General features: G+C 38.4%; 1 protein-coding gene across 1 annotated transcript in view; it reads right to left on the bottom strand.

Annotated features, from left to right (window-relative positions):
- Positions 1-20,056, bottom strand: part of DTNB (dystrobrevin beta) — a 235,471-nt gene that overhangs the window by 199,105 nt on the left and 16,310 nt on the right. Inside the window, exon 2 of the mRNA XM_024764484.1 lies at positions 8,926-8,993. Coding sequence (XP_024620252.1) covers positions 8,926-8,992 — 67 coding nt within the window. The 5' untranslated portion in view covers position 8,993. The remainder of the gene's footprint in view (positions 1-8,925; positions 8,994-20,056) is intronic.

The following is a 20,056-nucleotide window of genomic DNA, read 5'->3' as shown; positions in this document are numbered from 1 at the left end:
GTTAAGAATCCGCCCGCCAATGCAGGGGACACAGGTTCGAGCCCTGGTCTGGGAAGATCCCACATGCGGCGGAGCAACAAAGCCCGCGTGCCACAACTACTGAAGCGCGCGCACCTAGAGCCCATGCTCCACAACAAGAGAAGCCACTGCGATCAGAAGCCCGTGCACCACAACAAAGAATAGCCCCTGCCTGCAGCAACTACAGAAAGCCTGCGTGCAATGAGGACCCAACACGACCAGAAATTAATTAATTAATTAAATTTTAGAAAAGAAAAGAAATGATACAGAGAGCCCTAACTAAATATCCAGGCAGAACTCTGGCCCCAGTTAGAAAGCCCAGTGAAATTCGTGAACAGACAGGGAACCAATGGGACACTGAGTACCCAAGAGGTACAGGAGAAAGATAGGGAAAGGATAAGAAAGGATTAAGCCTTCTTTGCACTTTATGGCTCTCCTTATTCATGAGAATGGGATATGAATGTTCTATAGTATAACCAAATCCCAAGGAAAGCAAAGAGTCAAATGGAAGGGTTTTATTGTATCTGTTTGTATCAGAAGCTTATATCAAAACCTCCAGGGGAGGAAGCTGGAATCTTCATTCTTAACCAATGCCCCTAAAGAGTCTTATAATCAAGCTAGTTTTGGGAAACATAGGACTACCCAACTCAACTTAAAGGTCTAGCTCACGCACCTCTCACATTTTACCTCACACTCAACTCCAATCAGTCTGGACTACCTATAGTTACCCAAACATACCGGGTCCCGTCACCTCTGGGCCTTGGTAAGTGATAGTGCCCCAGCCCTTCCTTCACCACATTATTGGGCTGACTCAGCCAAGACATCACTTCCTCCCAGATTCCTTCCTGAACCCGCCTTGCGTCCCTCATCATGGCTCCTACTGTGCTATCATCCCTTGTTCCCACTTCCAGGAAAACAAAATCCGTGAAGGCAGAGACCATTTTACTGTTGTATTACTCATTACTGTATGTCCCAAAGTAGAACACAATAAAACTAGCACCTAAATATTTATTGAATGAATAAATAACTGAAAACTGGGAAGTTCTGGGTTGTCTGATATAAAAAAGGCTTTTCCCCAAAAACTTACAAAGTTATGTCAAAAGGATATACAACTGCAGACACTAGCAAGGAAAGGCTCATGGAGGGAGATGATAAAAGTAGTGGGGAAGCCAATTCCTTTTCCTGTGTAAACATGTTGATGCTTTTAACTTTCCTCAGGTAGGGCAGAGCACTCCAAACTGTGTTCCAGGAAGCCACAGGATTTGATGGACGTGCTCAGCAGACTAATGACAGGGATAAGGAAGTAAATGTACTTTGCTGAAAATCGAATCTCACTGGGGAGATGAGGAGGAAGGAAGGAGAAAGGGGAGAAGAGATTATAAATCTAATAAACGTAAGTACAGTAACATGTCTGAATTGTCTAAAAACTTTCACAAGCACTTCTAATTAGGAAAACAATTTTTTTTCAAAAAAAATATTAGTCTGAATAAGCAACAAATATGAACACGAATGACTTCCTCATTTTTTTCTTGGCAGTACACTTAAAAACCCTAGGGACCAAAGATGAAGCCAGAGGTCCCAGCAGAGAGGAAGGTACAGATAAAACCAAGATCACTGAAGGGTGACTCTCTCAGCAGGTCAACTAGGAAAAAAGTTTTAAAATCCCTCAAAAGGAAATGGCTGTGACACGTACCTGGCTCCACCAAGATCTGGATTTAAATTTTTGTAAATAATGGCAAACAAAGAAAGTGATAACCAAATAGGTTGGATAAAACAAAAATGGATTACACAAGATAAAAATAAAGTCTAATTTCTGGAGTTCAAAAGATAATACAAAAAAGAGCATATATTTCATAAAGGAGGTACTCAAACACATTCTAATAATATTCTTGTATTACTTTGAACAAAGTTATAAATATTGATATGATTTGGGCTTCATTTTTTTTTACATCTTTATTGGAGTATAATTGCTTTACAATGGTGTGTTAGTTTCTGCTTTATAAAAAAGTGAATCAGTTATACATATACATATGTTCCCATATCTCTTCCCTCTTGCGTCTCCCTCCCTCCCACCCTCCCTATCCCACCCCTCTAGGTGGTCACAAAGCACCGAGCTGATCTCCTCTCCACACCCTCTCCAGCATTTATTGTTTCTAGATTTTTTGATGATGGCCATTCTGACTGGTGTGAGATGATATCTCATTGTAGTTTTGATTTGCATTTCTCTAATGATTAATGATGCTGAGCATTCTTTCATGTGTTTGTTGGCAGTCTGTATATCTTCTTTGGACAAACGTCTATGTAGGTCTTCTGCCCATTTTTGGATTGGGTTGTCTGTTTTTTTATTATTGAGCTGCATGTAAATTGTAAATTTTGGAGATTAATCCTTTGTCAGTTGCTTCATTTGCCAATATTTTCTCCCATTCTGAGGGTTGTCTTTTGGTCTTGTTTATGGTTTCCTTTGCTATGCAAAAGCTTTGAAGTTTCATTAGGTCCCATTTGTTTATTTTTGTTTTTATTTCCATTTCTCTAGGAGGTGGGTCAAAAAGTATCTTGCTGTGATTTATGTCATAGAGTGTTCTACCTATGTTTTCCTCTAAGAGTTTGACAGCTTCTGGCCTTACATTTAATCCATTTGGGCTTCATTTTAATTGATGTTAAAATTTCTGAAGTAATCACAAAAAGAACAGAAAGAGAACATACCACTCACAAGTAAGTAGAGGGAAAAAGTAGAATGGAGGGAAGCTCAATTCATCTAATAGAAGTCAAGAAAGCAGGGAAAAAAAAAACAGAGAAAGGACAAAACTGAAGTACAAAATAAAATGGAAGAAATATGAAACATATCAGTATTCATAAAAAAGGTTAAACAGGGCTTCCCTGGTGGCACAGCAGTTGAGAGTCCGCCTGCCGATGTAGGGGACACGGGTTCGTGCCCCGGTCCGGGAAGATCCCACATGCCGCGGAGCAGCTGGGCCCGTGAGCCATGGCCGCTGAGCCTGTGTGTCCAGAGCCTGTGCTTCGCAATGGGAGAGGCCACAACAGTGAGAGGCCCGCGTACCGAAAAAAAAAAAAGGTTAAACAAAATAAAGTCTTCAGTGAAAAAGCCCAAATTGTCACAATGGTTGTTTTGGTTATTTTTTAAAATAATCTAACTTATGCTGTTTACAAGAGATATATATATAACATAAGGATACAGGGGAAAAAATTAAAGAATAAATGGATATATACTGAAAAATCTGCAAACAACAAATGCTGGAGAGGGTGTGGAGAAAAGGGAACCCTCTTGCACTGTTGGTGGGAATGTAAATTGATACAGCCACTATGGAGAACAGTATGGAGGTTCCTTAAAAAACTACAACTAGAACTACCATACAACCCAGCAATCCCACTACTGGTCATATAACCTGAGAAAACCATAATTCAAAAAGAGTCATGTACCACAATGTTCATTGCAGCTCTATTTACAATAGCCAGGACATGGAAGCAACCTAAGTGTCCATCAACAGATGAACGGATAAAGAAGATGTGGCACATATATACAATGGAATATTACTCAGCCATAAAAACAAACGAAATTGAGTTATTTGTAGTGAGGTGGATGGACCTAGAGTCTGTCATACAGAGTGAAGTAAGTCAGAAAAAGAAAAACAAATACCGTATGCTAACACATATATATGGAATCTAAAATTAAAAAATTGTTCTGAAGAACCTCAGGGCAGGACAGGAATAAAGACTCAGACATAGAGAACGGACTTGAGGACGGGGGAGGGGGAAGGGTAAGCTGGGACGAAGTGAGAGAGTGGCATGGACATATGTATACTACCAAATGTAAATTCGATAGCTAGTGGAAAGCAGCCGCATAGCACAGGGAGATCAGCTCAGTGCTTTGTGACCACCTAGAGGGATGGGATAGGGAGGGTGGGAGGGAGACGCAAGAGGGAGGAGATATGGGGATATATGTACACGTATAGGTGATTTACTTTGTTATACAGCAGAAACTAAGACACCATTGTAAAGCAATTATACTCCAATAAAGATGTTAACAGAATAAAAAATAAATTTAAAATAAAAAAGATATTTAGTGTACTAGGCATGCTAATCAAAAGAAAGCTGGTGGGCTTCCCTGGTGGCGCAGTGGTTGAGAGTCCACCTGCCGATGCAGGGGACACGGGTTCGTGCCCCGGTGCGGGAAGATCCCACATGCCGCAGAGCGGCTAGGCCCGTGAGCCATGGCCGCTGAGCCTGCGCGTCCGGAGCCTGTGCTCCGCAACGGGAGAGGCCACAACAGTGAGAGGCTGGGGGACTGGAAAAAAAAAAAAAAAAAAAAAAAAGAAAGCTGGTATAGATATATTAATATACAACAAAACAAACTTTGAAGCAAAAAAGCATTACTAGAAAAAAAAAGTTTACCTATATAATAATAAAAGATTCAATTTCCCAGGTAGATAAAACATTTTAATATATATGCATCTAAGAACAAAAGCTTCAAAACACAGAACTACAGGGGGGAAATTTTAAATCCATGATCAAAGCAGAGATTTTTAACATCTTCCAGTAATTAAGATCAAGCAGTCAAATCAGAAAAGACAAAAAGATTTTAGTAAAACATAATGAGCTTGATCTAGATAACACAGAAATCATACACATGATTTTCAAGCACTCATGGAATATTTAGAAAAACATATAAATATCAACAAATACAAAGATTCTAGAACATCCCTCACTCCCTGACCCATAATCCCATTAAGCTAAATATCTTTATTATTAAAACAGACATTCATTTACGAATTTAAAAGGATACTTCTCATTAATCTACAACAGAAATTAGAAAACACAGAGATCTGATAATGAAAATAGTATATATCAGAACACATGTAATACAAAAATAGAAAATCACAGAAAAGTATATTCTTCAATGCTTACATAAGAAAGAAAAAAGTCTGAAAATAAATGGCCTACATTAGAAAAAGAAAAATACAACTGCCTAAAGTAGAAAGAAGAAAATAATAAACCACGTAATAGCATGAAATAATGACATAGAAAACAAAGATACATAGAGAGGACCAATAAAGCCAAAGTTCCTTGAGAAGACCAATAAAAGTGACAAAATTCTGGAAAAGGAAAAATTCTGGAATCTCTGAGCATGGAGGCCTGGCATCAAGTATTTTGTAGACTCATCTAGAAAGTTTTTACTTTAGCACCAGAGTCGAGAGATTATCACCCTTTGTTTTTCTTAGTAATGTTACATCATGTAAAAATCGTAAACTATCAAATTATTTGTACATAATTTATTCTACTCCTCCTTTAATAAATATTTATTGAATTGCTGGGGCTACCGTGATAAATACATGTGATTCTTACTTTCATGGTGCTTATAGAGTCCAGAAGATAAAATATTAAGCAAAGAAAGAACAAACTGATTTCATCACTGTTCAAAATAGGAAATTAAAACATACTGTCTAAAAATAGAAAGGCTTAAGAATACTACTGAAAGGCACAACAGTAAAGGTAACACAAGATAAAAAACACAAGCTATCTATCTAAACTATTAAATTCCTATGACCGCTTTCATGCTACAACAGCAGAGTTGAGTAGCTATGACAGAGAACTCATCATATGGCCTGCAAATCCTAAAATATTTACTTTCTGGCTCTTTAAGAAAAAGACTGCTGGCCCCAGAACTATGTATGTTAAGGAGAAATACATTATATTTCACTGTATCATCTCAAGAGAAGCAGAAAACAACTGATAAAATTCTATACTCATTCGTGATTTAAAGAAAATAACAGTAGTAACTCTTGGTAAATTAGGACAAAAAAGTAGATCTTTCACCTGATGAAGGGTACAAAACCTACAAGAAATATCATTTTAATAGTGAAATATTACATCCATTCCCATTCAAGTCAAAAACAAGACAAGAATGCCTGCTATCTTCCCAACTCTTAAATACAATATCTGAGGTCCTAACCAGTACAGTAGGTCATGAAAAAGAGGTATAGGGATTGCAAAAATAAGAGTCAAAATGGCCTTTCTTTAAAAATAATGCAGTTCCATAGAATGTACACCACCAAGAATGAACCCTAATGTAAACCATAGACTTTGAGTGATTATGATGTGTCAATGTAGGTCCATCAGTTGTAATGGACGTGCCACTCTGGTGTAGGTGCTAATAGTGGGGGAGACCATGCATGTGCCAGGGCAGGGGGTATATATGAGATAGCTCTGTTTCTTCCTCTTTCATTTGGCTATGAACCTAAAACTACTCTAAAAAAATAAAGTCTTTTTAAAAAATGATGTACATGTAGTTACCTACCTAAGCAGAAGTCTAAACTAACCATTAAGACTAATGAAAGAGTGGAGAAAGATCATTGGATTCAAAACTGACATACTAAAATCAACCCAATACCTAGATGATAGGGCCAAGTCATAAGGCTGGCAAATGGTGATTTCTGCATCCTCAGAAAGTAATTATAACGCAGATTTGGGGTGATGTTGGAAATGAGAGTGGGGCTTCCCACAGCAGATACCACTGCCACCAATGCAATACCTCCTGTGAAGAAATAGAGGAGGCTCAAGAAGCCATACCCACCAAACATCTCCCAGACTGTTCATATCCTTGAGTTTGTTACAGAGAATGGTAATTTATATGAAGTTAGTGTGTCAGTGATAACATTCACTAAGTTGTAAACCCAATTCTTTGCAGAATACCCAATTTCTACTTCAAATATCTACCCCAGTCATGCTCTCTCACATGCCCATGTGAGTGCACCCCAGGTAATTCTTAGTATGAGGAATTATTATTTATTTGGTTTCCATTTTTGTCAGTTTCCCTTTTAAAATGTAAGTGGTATGAGTGAAGTCAGGGACTGTGTTTTGTTCTCCCCTATAAACCTAGCACCTAGAATGGTGCCCGGAATGTAACAGATTCTCAGTAAATGTGTTAAAAATTAAATGAAAAGATGGTCCTTTTGCTGAGTCTGGAAGGGTAGGCAGGAACAACAAGCCAGATGAAGGTGAAGGCAACCCCATAAGCAACAGCACAGGAATATGGAAAACACGATCTATCTTGGGGAAAGCCAGTTCAGAACTGCTGGGAAATGACACACAAGGCATGTGATGGAAACTGGGAACCAAGAAAAAGAGTCCAGAAGGGCCTCATCTGGCACACTGCAGAGCTTGGGCTTTCTCAGGACCGTGATGACGAGCCCTGAAGGGATTTAAGAAGGAAGTAACCTAGAAGAAATCTGGGTTCAATCTGGCAGCATCAGAGATCACCGATTTGAGAGTGCCAAGACTGAAGGAAAGGATCAGAAACCGACTGTTTTAGTTTAGAAAAGTAACAAGGATAAAAATATTAATAATAAACACAGCTTATGCCACTGAACTGCATATTTATAAATGGTTAAAATAAATATGATTTATGTATATTTTACCGCAATAAAAAAAAAGAGGAATTAAAAAAAAAACACAGCTAGCCACATTAAATAACTACTTATCTGGGAAAGGAATGTGCTAAGTGCTTTAGTCACATTATCTCATTTAATCTTCATGATAGTTCTATTAAGGAGGTACAATTCCCATTTTATGGATGAAGAAACTGTAGCACAGAGAGAGAAGGTAACTTGTCCAAGGTTATACAGCCAGGAAGTGAGGGAGCCTAGATCCAAACCCAGGCAGTCTGACTGCAGAGCCTGGATTCAACACCATCAAGGTATGAGGAACAGACAGATTCAAGACTCACTTTTGAGGGAACACCCAGCTGCACTGTGCCATTTCCTTGGAGGTGAAAGGTGAGGTGGAGAGAAGTGACTCCAAGCCGTCTGGCTTAGATGACTAGCAGTTAGGGACTCAGAGCTACAAAAGTCCTTAAAGGTCACCCAGACCGACTGCCTAACCAATGCCAAAAATTTCCTTTCCTCCTTTAACGAACAGTTATCTAGGCTATGCTTGGCAGGACAACGTAGGTCTGAGTTGAGTCAAACTCTGCCTCCCATTACTAAGACTCTAAAGACTTAAAATAGCTTGATAGTTGGAAGGGTCTTCTGAGACTTGATCTGCTGATTTTCACTCTGTGGTAGGTAGAATTCTAGAATTCTGCAACTTTGCTTCAGCCAAGCAGAATGAATTTTATGACACTCATGTTGAAGGTCCTTGTAAGGAGCACAGTGCTTTTAAAAGGTTTCACAATCATTGGTACAACTAATAACCTTATTTCCTGGCTAAGGAATTTGAGGTCCACCAAGTGTGAATGCACTGGTCAAGGTCACACAGACAAGCAATCGCAAAACAATCCTTCAAATACTGGGAACTGCCCTACTCTTCCTGGCCATCTTTTTCTTTGTTTGAGTTTCATATAAGAAACATATAAGAATATAGGAATATATGAGAATAAATAAGAATACATCAATGTAAGAATTTTTTAACAGAAGATTTCAAAGGGTATATAGTAAAGTAATATACCAAAGTACACATTCCTGCTTTTACTTTTTCCTACAGCTCTAAGTGTTTCCTAACACTTAGTCCTCGCTACCTTAGAATCTTTAACTAGTGTAAGGTAATTTACACAATATAATGTGTTAATTACTTATCACCACCTGCAATCTCATGGTAACAGTGGAGTTACAGCAAGAAGTCTAAATTGACTGGCATGCCTTAAACTCACAGATATTTTAGGTAACATTTCTGCCTTTTTATTTATGACCTTGAAGAAAGCAATTCAAGTCAATTCAATTAAAATATATGCTCTGGCTTGGTGTCCTCCAACTGTACGATTCTTTAACTCCCATTCTTCCCTTTCTAAAGCTTGTAGCATAAAACTTATGATTAATGCTATGACTTGATCAGGGGAAAAAAAAAAAAAACATTCCCACACATACAAACAGGATTCCAGAAGCACTCAGGACTCACGCATTTCTATGAACAGCTGCCTCTTCTCTGCCATGGTCTTCCGCTTGTTCCCACTTTCCTCAATCATCCTAGAGACAAAGAAGGATACAATAAACCAATGTGTAATTTGACAATTCCACCAAGTGCTTATCAGTCTGTTGTGAAGAGGTACAAGAAACCAAGCTGTGTATGCATACATTAAAAGGATATCAGTAAAAATAAAGTAGAAGCTCGATACAGAAAAAAACAAACTGCTGTTCCTTTATTTGATAGCTTCTAAAATATTATAAAGTCAATACTTAAATGAGCTCATACACTTGCTTCCTGTGCTGAAAATATGGGGCCATGTCTTATTTCTAACTTTATTTTCTCTGCAGAGTCCTGGATTAGTTGAGACATTTTCCCCATATTCCTACTGCTTTACATAGATAAACATGTTACTAAAGATAATTTAGATAATAATTATAATGAAAGGCTATAATAAAGAACATCAGGATAATTAGCTTATACATAAAAGGTATAAATAGAATCTTTTATTTTTATATTAAAAAGTATTAAACAAAAAAGGTATTCATCCACAAACTCAAAGAACTCCTAAATGTAAGTTTTTAATCACATGACTTTGGCTATGCCAGTCACTTTGTTTAAGAAAAAACTCTTTCCATGCATTATCTCATTTAATCCTCCCAATAACTCTGGGTGCTGGCATTATTATTATCCCCATTTTACAGATTAGGAAACAGATGCCTAGAAAAGAACACTAACTTGCTAAAGGACACACAACTCAGAAGCGGTAGAGTAAAATCCCAACCCTTTCATTAAACTTCTTTCATAATTTTTGCCTCCAGATGCATATTTTCAAATCTCTATGCTTAAAAAGCTAGAACACAATAGCCCATTGCATGGACCCTACTGATGCAAAATCTGTGACATCTCAGCCAAACTTCGCCTTACTCTATGAAGAAAAAAATATCTAAACAAATAGCATAAGCTAAATATCCCTAAGAAGATTAAACTGCTGTAAATCATGGAGTGATTTATATAACATTGTCGAATACGTTAGAATCACGAATTAAATGGTGACTACACAAATTACATATCTATTAAAGCAAAGTGCCTGCTGAAAGTTTAGTTATAAATATATCCTAAAGAAAATTTAAAATGTAAATATATTCCTTACCATTCTGCAATTAATATTTTGATCATTAAAACTATCCCTTTCCGAGCTTCCCTGGTGGCACAGTGGTTGAGAGTCCGCCTGCCGATGCAGGGGACGTGGGTTCGTGCCCCAGTCTGGGAAGATCCCACATGCCGCGGAGCGGCTGGGCCCGTGAGCCATGGCCGCTGAGCCTGCGCGTCCAGAGCCTGTGCTCCGCAACGGGAGGGGGCACGAAAGTGAGAGGCCCGTGTACCGCAAAAAAAAAAAAAAAAAACTATCCCTTTCCTAGATCACTGAAATGTTACCAAATAGGCTTCAATGTACGTGATGGTTACCTAACAATTTGCCCCCAAGAGGAAACAGTTTTAAACGGAAAGAAAGTAAGCCAAAGAAAAAGCAACCAGAAACAGCAAACATCTAATGAAATCTAGGTCCTAGAGAAAAAAACAAGAGTTGGTACCAGGAGCCTATAATTATAATGAAACGAAGATATTCAAAAGCCTCCTCCCTGTCCCCAAACTTGGTCTCCCACTGGGTAATACAAATTTTAAATGCTAAACACAGGGTAAAACAGAGAATCATAATGTCCTTTATAATATATATCATTTATTATATACTTCTTCTACTTTTGCTATTTCTTTAAATCACTTTTTCTCAAAGTAGAACTATGAATTCCTGGAGATCCCTAAGTTTTTCATTACAGTTTTCTAAATTTTGTCTTTATTTCCAGATTAATCTTTAAAAAAATTAATATAAACATATTTTAGATCATCTGGATGACCACGAAACTACAAGTACTGCCGATGCCACTTCAGAGCCCACATCTGCATGTGTGATTACTGTGGCATTGGAAGCAAGAGAGCACGTAAAGCAGGCGTCAGCAAGCTAGAGAAACTATAGTACCTGGACCAGATCTGACCTGCCACCTGTTTTTGCAAATAAAGTTTTACTGGGACACAGCCAAACCTATTCATTTATGTATTGTCTAAGGATACTCTCATGCTACAATGGCAGAGTCGAGTGTTTTCAACAGAGAGCATCTGGCATGCAACGTCTAAAATAATTACCATCTGGTCCTTTAAGTAAAAGCATGCCAACCCAACCTAAAGCAATAGTAATTAATATTGCATTACTACACGTCTGGCTTTCCCATGGTGCCTGATAAGAAATCCTTTATTAGCTACTTCTTATCTGTCTAACTTCTCCACTCTTCTACCAGTATTTCCTAGGATCTAAAAAAAAAAAAATTTTTTTTTAATTTGCATTTGAGCCCTTATAGAGCACTTGCTTCTAGGGTAACCCAAAATAAGACAGATTTGATCCTGTAAAACAGACCTTCAAGCTGAATTCTGTAAGTGGATCACTCGCCAACAGATGACAAGGATCCCCGTGCTGGCTGTAAGTAGCTTGGTGAGAACCCCTGGTGTGCTGCTGCATGGATAGTACTAAGGACTCATGAAGTGGTGGAGCTAGTAAGGGACACAGGTAGAAGAAGATAATTGGCTTCTACAATAGCTTTAGCATTTGAGAGAGACAGGAGGACTGGAAATTTTAAAGACAATTAAATGGTTGAGCTTTTGTTAAGTAGGACGGATGCACAGAAGAAAGAAAATGTCAAGGCTTAAATCAGCCAAGTACCAACTCAGAGCATGCTGTGAGAGCCAGAGACCTCCATGGCAGCACTTTTTAAGGAACCCTCAGCTCCCACAACTTGAGAGCAGATTGTGCTAAAAATCAGGCTCAAATTCTGTTTATGAAAGTAGGCAGCTTAACAAGGAAGACTGAATTCATAGTCCAGCCAAGATTCCCCTGAACCCTATAGGCCTGAAGAAGTGGCTCTCTGCTCTTGCTACAAGGGCAGTCTCCTCTGCCTAAAGACTATGCAAAGTTCTCATCTGAGATGCATGCCTAGAAAGATGCTGACCCTCCTCAGGATCTGTTTCTACCTCCCTCACTGCTTCTATGCTAATAACTAGGGGCAAGTCTTACATCATCAGAAAGGGAAGGTACTGTCCCTGCTTTGGATGGAAAAGGGCTGATTCATCAAAACAGCTGCTGGACCTGATGATATGCACTAACAGGAACTGGAAGAACATACCTGGGAATGGACCTTGAGAGTGCTGAACTTGAGCCAAGTGTAAAGTAAGACAAAGTTTGTTGACATGGCGGTACTCAACCCACGACCCAGGATTTAATGTTCTGAAAAGGACACCTGGCGCCAGTCCTAATATGCCGCTAGACTGGCTCATTTAAGCTGGGCATGCGGGTTTTGGTGGCCTAGAGAAAATGAACTGGAGATGCTAGAACTGCAGAGCAAGTATTAAGGAAACAGTTAATAGGGTGTTCCCCTTCCCCATATCTCCTGGCCTTTACTGAATCCTTCTATACTGACTGACAGCATCTGCATTTTGTTTGTTTGTTTGTCTGTTTAAACAGAGAAACGAGGCTTCCTCTGACCTCTGAAGTCCATTTTGTTCCTTGCATGTCAGGCCTGAAATGCTATAAATTTACCACTCCCTAGAAACAGTCTCAACCAATGATTGATTTAGTTGGTATATACTCTACCTACCTTGCCCCCTAAAAGGGTATAAATCTGAGGACATGTTTTACACAGGCTCCTAGAGTTCCCCAGTGGGAATAAGCTTCTGTCACCCACAGTGGTAACTTGCTTGATAACAATACCCTTATCTGCTAACTTCCCTTCCCCATCTCACCTCCCGGTCCCCTGCTGATGTTTGCAGGGATAACCTCCAAAACAAAATACTTGCACGCAAATCCTTGTCTAAGAGTCAGCTTCTGATAGAACTCAAACTAAAATATTAAGTCTTTTCATTTCAACCAAGCTTATAGTTCAGATTTCATAAAATCCAAATGTATGGGGTACACATAAATTAAGATTACTATAAATGATTTCCCCAGGCCTTAGCCTGACTCCATTCCAGTGCTCCATGGATACTCATACCTCCATCTTTGTAATTATGATTTTAACAGTCCACACTCAACAAAGATCTGACCCTACTACCACACCTGATTACGTCCTTGTCTTCCTGATATAACTTTAAAGATCAACAGTTACATGAATGTAAACACATGTCTCTTCTTCCTTCCACTTGGACTCCTGGCACTTTGCCTTTTCTGAGCCTCATAATCTAGAAGTAACCAACACCTCCTTATCGTTCACTTCACATACTAAACTCTGATTTCAAACACTGCCATTTCCTTCCTCATAATCACTCTCACATCCACCCTTTTTTCCCATTTCAACTGCCAAAAATCTTTGTCCACATGAATGTACAAATAAAATTCTCTGATGCCATGATCTCAGGACTCTGCAACCCCTTCTTCCTGTGGTTCATCCTGTGAAATCTACTAGGTACATTTATTCAAACGTGTTTGATCTTCACAGGATCCTGATCACCCTACTTAGGGGCTTCATTCCACCCAATTAAAAATAATCAGAACACAAAGTGAAATAAGTCAGACAGAGAAAAGACAAATACTATGTAATCTCACTCATATGTGGAATCTAATAATACCAAAAAAAGTCAAACTCATCATAGAAGCAGAGTAGATTGGCAGCTGCCAGGGGCTGGGGGGTGGGAGAAATGGGGAAATAGAAAGCATACAAACTTTCAGTTACAAGATGAATAAATCCTGGGGATCAAATGCACAGCATGGTGACTGTAGTTGATAATACTCCACTGTATATCTGAAATTTGCTAAGAGAGTAGATCTTAAACCACCACCACCACACACAAAAAAGAATGAGCTAATTAACTTAATTGCAGTAATCACTGCACAATGTATACATTTATCAAATTATGTTGTACACTTTAAACATATACAATTTTATTTGTCATTATAGCTCAAAAAAGGTGGGGGAAAACTTTAACAATATATTTGAACACCTTTCCATGTCACTGAATACTCTTCAAAACCACAATTTTGAATGACAGAATGGAATTTTATCACGATCATTCATCCAAGCCTTGACTGTTGACAATTATTTCCAACTATCTACTTCTGCGAACAATGCAACAGTTAACATCTTTAAAGTAAAATTTAAAAAACGAAGAAGAACCAGAGTACAGCTTTAGTCTACAAAATGAAAGAAGACGAGAGTCCTAGCTATGAGAATGTAAGCAAAGTTTCTTCCATCTGAAAGGAGCTGAAACTGTTAGGTTCCTAGAAAAGATTATTTAATGACCCAAGCCCAAGGCCAAACTGAAAAAAATGCACGATTCGTGAAAGGAAAAATTGATAAGCTGCATCTTATCAAAATTAACTGCTCTGCAATAGATACTATGAACAAAATGAAAAGACAAGCCCCAGAGTGAAAGAAATATTTTCAAAACACATATCTGATGAAGAACTTGTATTCAAATTATGAAAAGAACTCTTAAAACTCAACAAGAAAACCAGCCCAATTTTAAAATGATCAGGGCTTCCCTGGTGGTGCAGTGGTTAAGAATCCGCCTGCCAATGCAGGGGACACAGATTTGAGCCCTGGTGCGGGAAGATCCCACATGCCGCGGAGCAACTAAGCCAGTGCTCTAGAGCCCTCAAGCCACAATTACTCAGCCCGAGTGCCACAACTACTGAAGCCCGCGCACCTAGAGCCCGTGCTCCGCAACAAGAGAAGCCACCACAGTGAGAAGCCCATGCACCGCAACAAGGAGTAGCCCCCGCTAGCCGCAACTAGAGAAAGCCCATGCGCAGCAACGAAGACCCAACGCAGCCAAAAAATAAATAAATAAATTTAATGATCAAAAGATCTGAACAGACACCTTACCGAAGAAATTATACGGATGGTAAGCATATGAAAAGAGGTTCAACTGCATTTGTCATTAGGAAATTACAAAGTAAAACAACGAGATACCACTATACACCTGTTGGAACGGCTAAAATCCAAAAAGCTGTCAATAGCAAATGATAACAAGAATGTAGAGCAACAGGAACTCTCATCCATTGCTAGTGGGAATGCACAGACAGCCTGGTTGGAAAACGGTTTTGCAGTCTCTTACAAAACTAATCATAGTCTTACCATACAATTCAGTAATTGCACTAGGTATTTAACCAACTAAGTGGAAAATGTATATTCACACAAAACCTGCACCCAAATGTTTATACCAGCTTTATTCACAACTGCCAAATACTGAAAGCAACCAAGATGCCCTTCAGTAGGTGAATAAAGAAACTACTACTTTCATAAATGGAATATTATTCAGCAGTAATAAATAAGCTATCAAAAAAAAATAATAAGCTATCAAGCCATGAAAAAACTTGAAGCTTAAATGCGTATTGCTAAGTGAAAAAAGCCAGTCTGAAAAGGCTACATACTATACGATTCCAATTTTATGACTTTCTAGAAAAAACAAAACAATACAAATGGTAAAATAATCAGTGGTTGCCAGAGATTTGGGAAGAAGGGAAGAGAAATGAATAGGTGAAGCACAGGGGAAGTTTTCGGGTGATAAAACTTCCGCATGATACTGTAATGGTGGACACTGACACTACACATTTGTGAAAACCAAAAGAAAATTACAACACAGAGTGAACCTTAATGTATGTAAAAAAAATTTTTTTAATCCTTTAGGGGATCAAAGAACCCCAGAACGAAATGGAGAATATAACAAAACAATCTAACTGTATTACAAATGTATGGAACAGCCTCACTGAACAGGGTGGGGGGAAAGTATAGTAACCTAAGTAACACTGGAAGTGAACAGAGTCTGTTAAAACTAAAGGCAAAATAAAATATATATAAGTACTGTACTCTGGTTTCCCACAGGTTATGGGTTAAGAATTCTAATACCGCTATGCATGTATGCATAACTGCACAATTAAGTAAACAGATGGCAGATGGTGAAGTGTGAGGTTACAGATAAGCAAGGTGAGAAGCTATAATGATCCAGGTGGTAATGGAATGGATTACAATTGGAGACATCAGTATACATTCGTGGTGTACTCGATATAGATATATGGATAGTTACATATAAAAGCATTTGTAGGTATGTGTATATGCATTAGTATACACATATACATGTCCTTGCTCTGTCAACTGAGAGGGCCTAGAAACAAAAGTATCCCAAAGCACTCAGCACACTTATGTCCTTGCTCTGTCAACTGAGAGGGCCTAGAAACAAAAGTATCCCAAAGCACTCAGCACACTTAGTGGCCAAATTTTTGTTTATAATACCATTCTTCAATAAAAGGAACTAGGGCTCCTCCGAGACATGCCTGAGGCAAGAAATATACACAATGAGCCTGGAGCATCTTGTAGTACAGAAAGTAAAGAAGTCCTGGGAGGAACAAAACCATATGATAGGGGTATACCAAATGGGCACAGAGGCTAACTGAAAAAGCTCCCAATGGCCAAAGTTGGAAAAATTTCAGCAACAAAATAAAGTAGTATTAAATATCCTTAAGTTGATACTGATACATGAGAATGAAGGAAGGACAAATATCCTGTACAGAAAAATTCCAAATAATTGACATGGAGACTCTGCCCTGAAGAAGGTGGAGCATAACTCCTCCCTCCTTAAGTGAGAGCTGCACACAGTGACTTCCTTCCAAAGAGGTGAAGGGGGAGGGGCAAATAACTTGACAGTGGAGAAACCTGATAAACACAACCTCAGCTAGGTGATCAAGTACAACACCAACAGTGATAAATTATGCTGACAGTATGGACCCTTGACACGATGTGATGAAAATGGCATTTTACCTCTGTGGTCTTCCCCTCCAAAACCTATAAACCCAGTCTAATCATGAGGAAAACATCAGGCAAATCTCAATTGAGGGAAAATTTACAAAATACCTGACCAATACTCCTCAGAAGTGTCAAGTTTCATCAAAAACTTGACCAGAAAAAGCCAAGAAACCGACAAACCCAAGAGAAGTCTAAGGAGATGACAACTAAATGTAATGTGGTATCCTAGATGGGATTCTGGAACAGAAAAAGGCCATTAGGTAAACGCTAAGGAAATCTGAAGAAAGTATGGATTTTAGTTAATAATGATGTATCATCACTGGTTCATTAACTGCAAGAAATGAACCATACTAATGTAAGATGCTAATAACAGAGGGAACAGGGTGTAGGATACATATAGAAACTATTATTGTTCAATTTTTCAGTAAATCTAAAACTGTTCTAAAAAAGTAAAGTTCATTTTTTTAAAGACAGTACAATTACATATTTCTTCTCCTTTATTCTCTTAACTGACTTAAAAAACAATTGCTTTTTAATACAATATAGATAAAACAATATCTATAAAATTGTATTGTCGGGCCTGTAACATACAGAATTCTTTAATGAGACATAATCTTAAATGTCTCTGTACCTAACCACAGTGCTTAAAAATAAGCAAAAATTGAAGAACTGAAAGGAGAAAGAGACAAATCCACTTATACTTGGAGACTTCAACACTCTTCTATGATCAATACACATAGAAAGTCAAGATGAATATGGAAGGACTCAACTTCACCATCAGCCAACTAGATCTAATTGACATTTGTGGAACAACCCACCCAATAATGACAAAATACAAATTCTTTACAAGTGCACATAAAACACGCATCACCAAATTCAGAAAAGCAAGTCCTCTGGAGATGGAAGTAGAATAATGTGACTGCAGAGGAATACCAACTCTATTAGCTACGATTTATTTATTAGGCTGGGTTCTGGGTACACTGTATTATTCTTTATGCTTTATATGCCCTATTTCATGATAAAATTTTAAGTCATTAGAGTATATTCTCTGGTAAACCTTTCCTTTAGTGGTCTGGAGGGTTAAAGAGGCAGGTCTCCATACATTTTATTATTAAAATGGACTACACCAAAAACCATAACCTCTGAACTTTTATCGAAATATACAGAAACGCTCACAAACTCCATAACTTGGTATAATATTTATTATTTCAAAACCTCAGCAATGTCTTCTACGAGTATCCCAACAGTATTTGCTAACAAAGGATGGATTTTTAGTTTGTCACCAAACTAAAATTGTTATTTTTGTCTATGTATTATTTCAGCCAGTTTTACTAAAACAGGAAGAAGAAAAGTTTATGGCTTTTTGTCTTTTACTCCTGAAGTAAGAAATCTCCAAAGAAATTTCCAAAAATATATCATTAAGTTAATAAAATTTTAAGACATTAATCAGGGACCTCTCTGGTAGTCCAGTGGTAAAGAATCCGCCTTCCAATGCAGGGGGCATGGGTTTGATCCCTGGTCGGGGAACTAAGATCCCACATGCCTTGGGGAAACTAAGCCCGCGCGCCTCACCTAGAGCCCAAGTGCCTCAAACTACAGAGCCCACACGCTCTGGAGCCCGCGTGCCACAACTAGAGAGAAATCCGCACGCCACAACGAAGAGCCCGCATGCCGCAACCAAGACCTGACGCAGGCAAAAAAAATAAAAGATATTAATTAGCACACAACTATAATCATCACTGAAAAAAGCTCAGTAAGTTTGTCTTCATATTCGGAATGCTTCATTTTAAAATATCTCAACTGACCATATTAGCCTCATAATATCATTAAGCAAATACCTTAAGGCACAATATACTCAATGGTATATATAAACCCATACATCAAATAGTATTTTTAACAATGTTAAGGTTTTTGGGGGTTTTTTTTTTAGTGATTCCTTTTCAATCTGCTTAGACCATTATTGTTTTGTACTTTGCATGTGACTGAAAACAAGCTCATAATATAAATAGAAGTACCAGCTCCGTTTGTTTCCTGCTGTTCATGTGTCCTTGCATTAGCACTTCAGTCTTCAGTTGAATCTGAAACTTCAATCCGCAGATTCTTGGCAGGAATCTTTTTAAGCCCTTTGTCTATTCATTCAGCAAGCTTCATTTCATGCAAATCAGATAATATAATCTGAAAGATCCCTAAACCAGGTAGAGGTTAACTGTAATATGTCCAAATAGAATGTAAGCAAACAAATAAGGAGGCTCACACTGTCGGCCCCTCCAGGTTGTGGCGTGCCCATGATCCTCCCTTCAGGTTACCTCACTTTCCGTACCTGATGCATACCCTCAGACATACAGACGGAGTAAAGTGTCAAACTATGATTTAAATATTAGTAAAGTTAATTGCCCATTTTTTTCTTGTTATACCCTGCCTAGAAGATCATTTTGCACGCCTCCCACTTTGGAAACCATTACTCTTAAAAAAAACTAGAATGAAAAGATGAGACTGTGCTAGGCTTGAGGAGCAAATAAGGAATGTGAATGGCAGAATCAGATGAGGAAATTTAGAGCCTAAGTGGTTAGTTAACTTGGCCTAACATTCCAAAGCTAGTAATTCGTGGAGTAGGCAACCAATCTGACAATAAAGCCTATTCTCTTTCCACTGTGCCACATCATCCCCTCCAGGGCAAACACGACGACTCCAGGACTCAGGAAAGAATACAGGTCCCCAAGCCCTGGTGCTGCGCAGACCTTAGGTCACAGTTAAACAGGGTCAGGAGGCTAGTGCAGCAAAACGTCTGGACCCTCATTAGCCCTGTCAGGGAAGCAATGTGTTCCAGAGCTAGACTAAGTCTGCAGGCAGAAGTTAAGTAAATCCCACAGTAAAGACTAAAGGAAAGAAAGCAGGCTCTAGAAATGTTTCCAGAAAGTCTCTATACTACACCTAAGTGTTAAGTAACCCTCACTTCCCCTGAATCTTTTTGTTAATGTCTTAACTTCCAGCTCTCAGTTACTTCAAAGCATCTAGGTGTCAAAACTTCTTGTGTAAGTTCATTTTCTGCCAGCAAAACTCCTGTCAGTTTTTCTCTGGATGCTCCTTAAATTTAGAAGTCAGAGATCACTGTGCTTGTCACTAACATGTTCTTAACTGGAACTAATCAAACTCCCCTATAAGAGAACTAACTTCCTTGCTTATTTCAGGAAAATTCTCAACTATCCTTCCCCTAATTCTTTTCTTTTCTCTTCTCTTTCAGATTAAAAAAAAAAAAAAAAAAAAAACCCAGGAAAAAAAAAAAA

The sequence above is a fragment of the Neophocaena asiaeorientalis genome, unplaced genomic scaffold, assembly GCF_003031525.2.
Source record: "Neophocaena asiaeorientalis asiaeorientalis breed wild unplaced genomic scaffold, Neophocaena_asiaeorientalis_V1.1 scaffold345, whole genome shotgun sequence".
Classification (NCBI taxonomy): domain Eukaryota; kingdom Metazoa; phylum Chordata; class Mammalia; order Artiodactyla; family Phocoenidae; genus Neophocaena; species Neophocaena asiaeorientalis.
The sequence above is the reverse complement of the archived record's forward strand: the minus strand, read 5'-3'. Positions and strand labels throughout refer to the sequence as shown.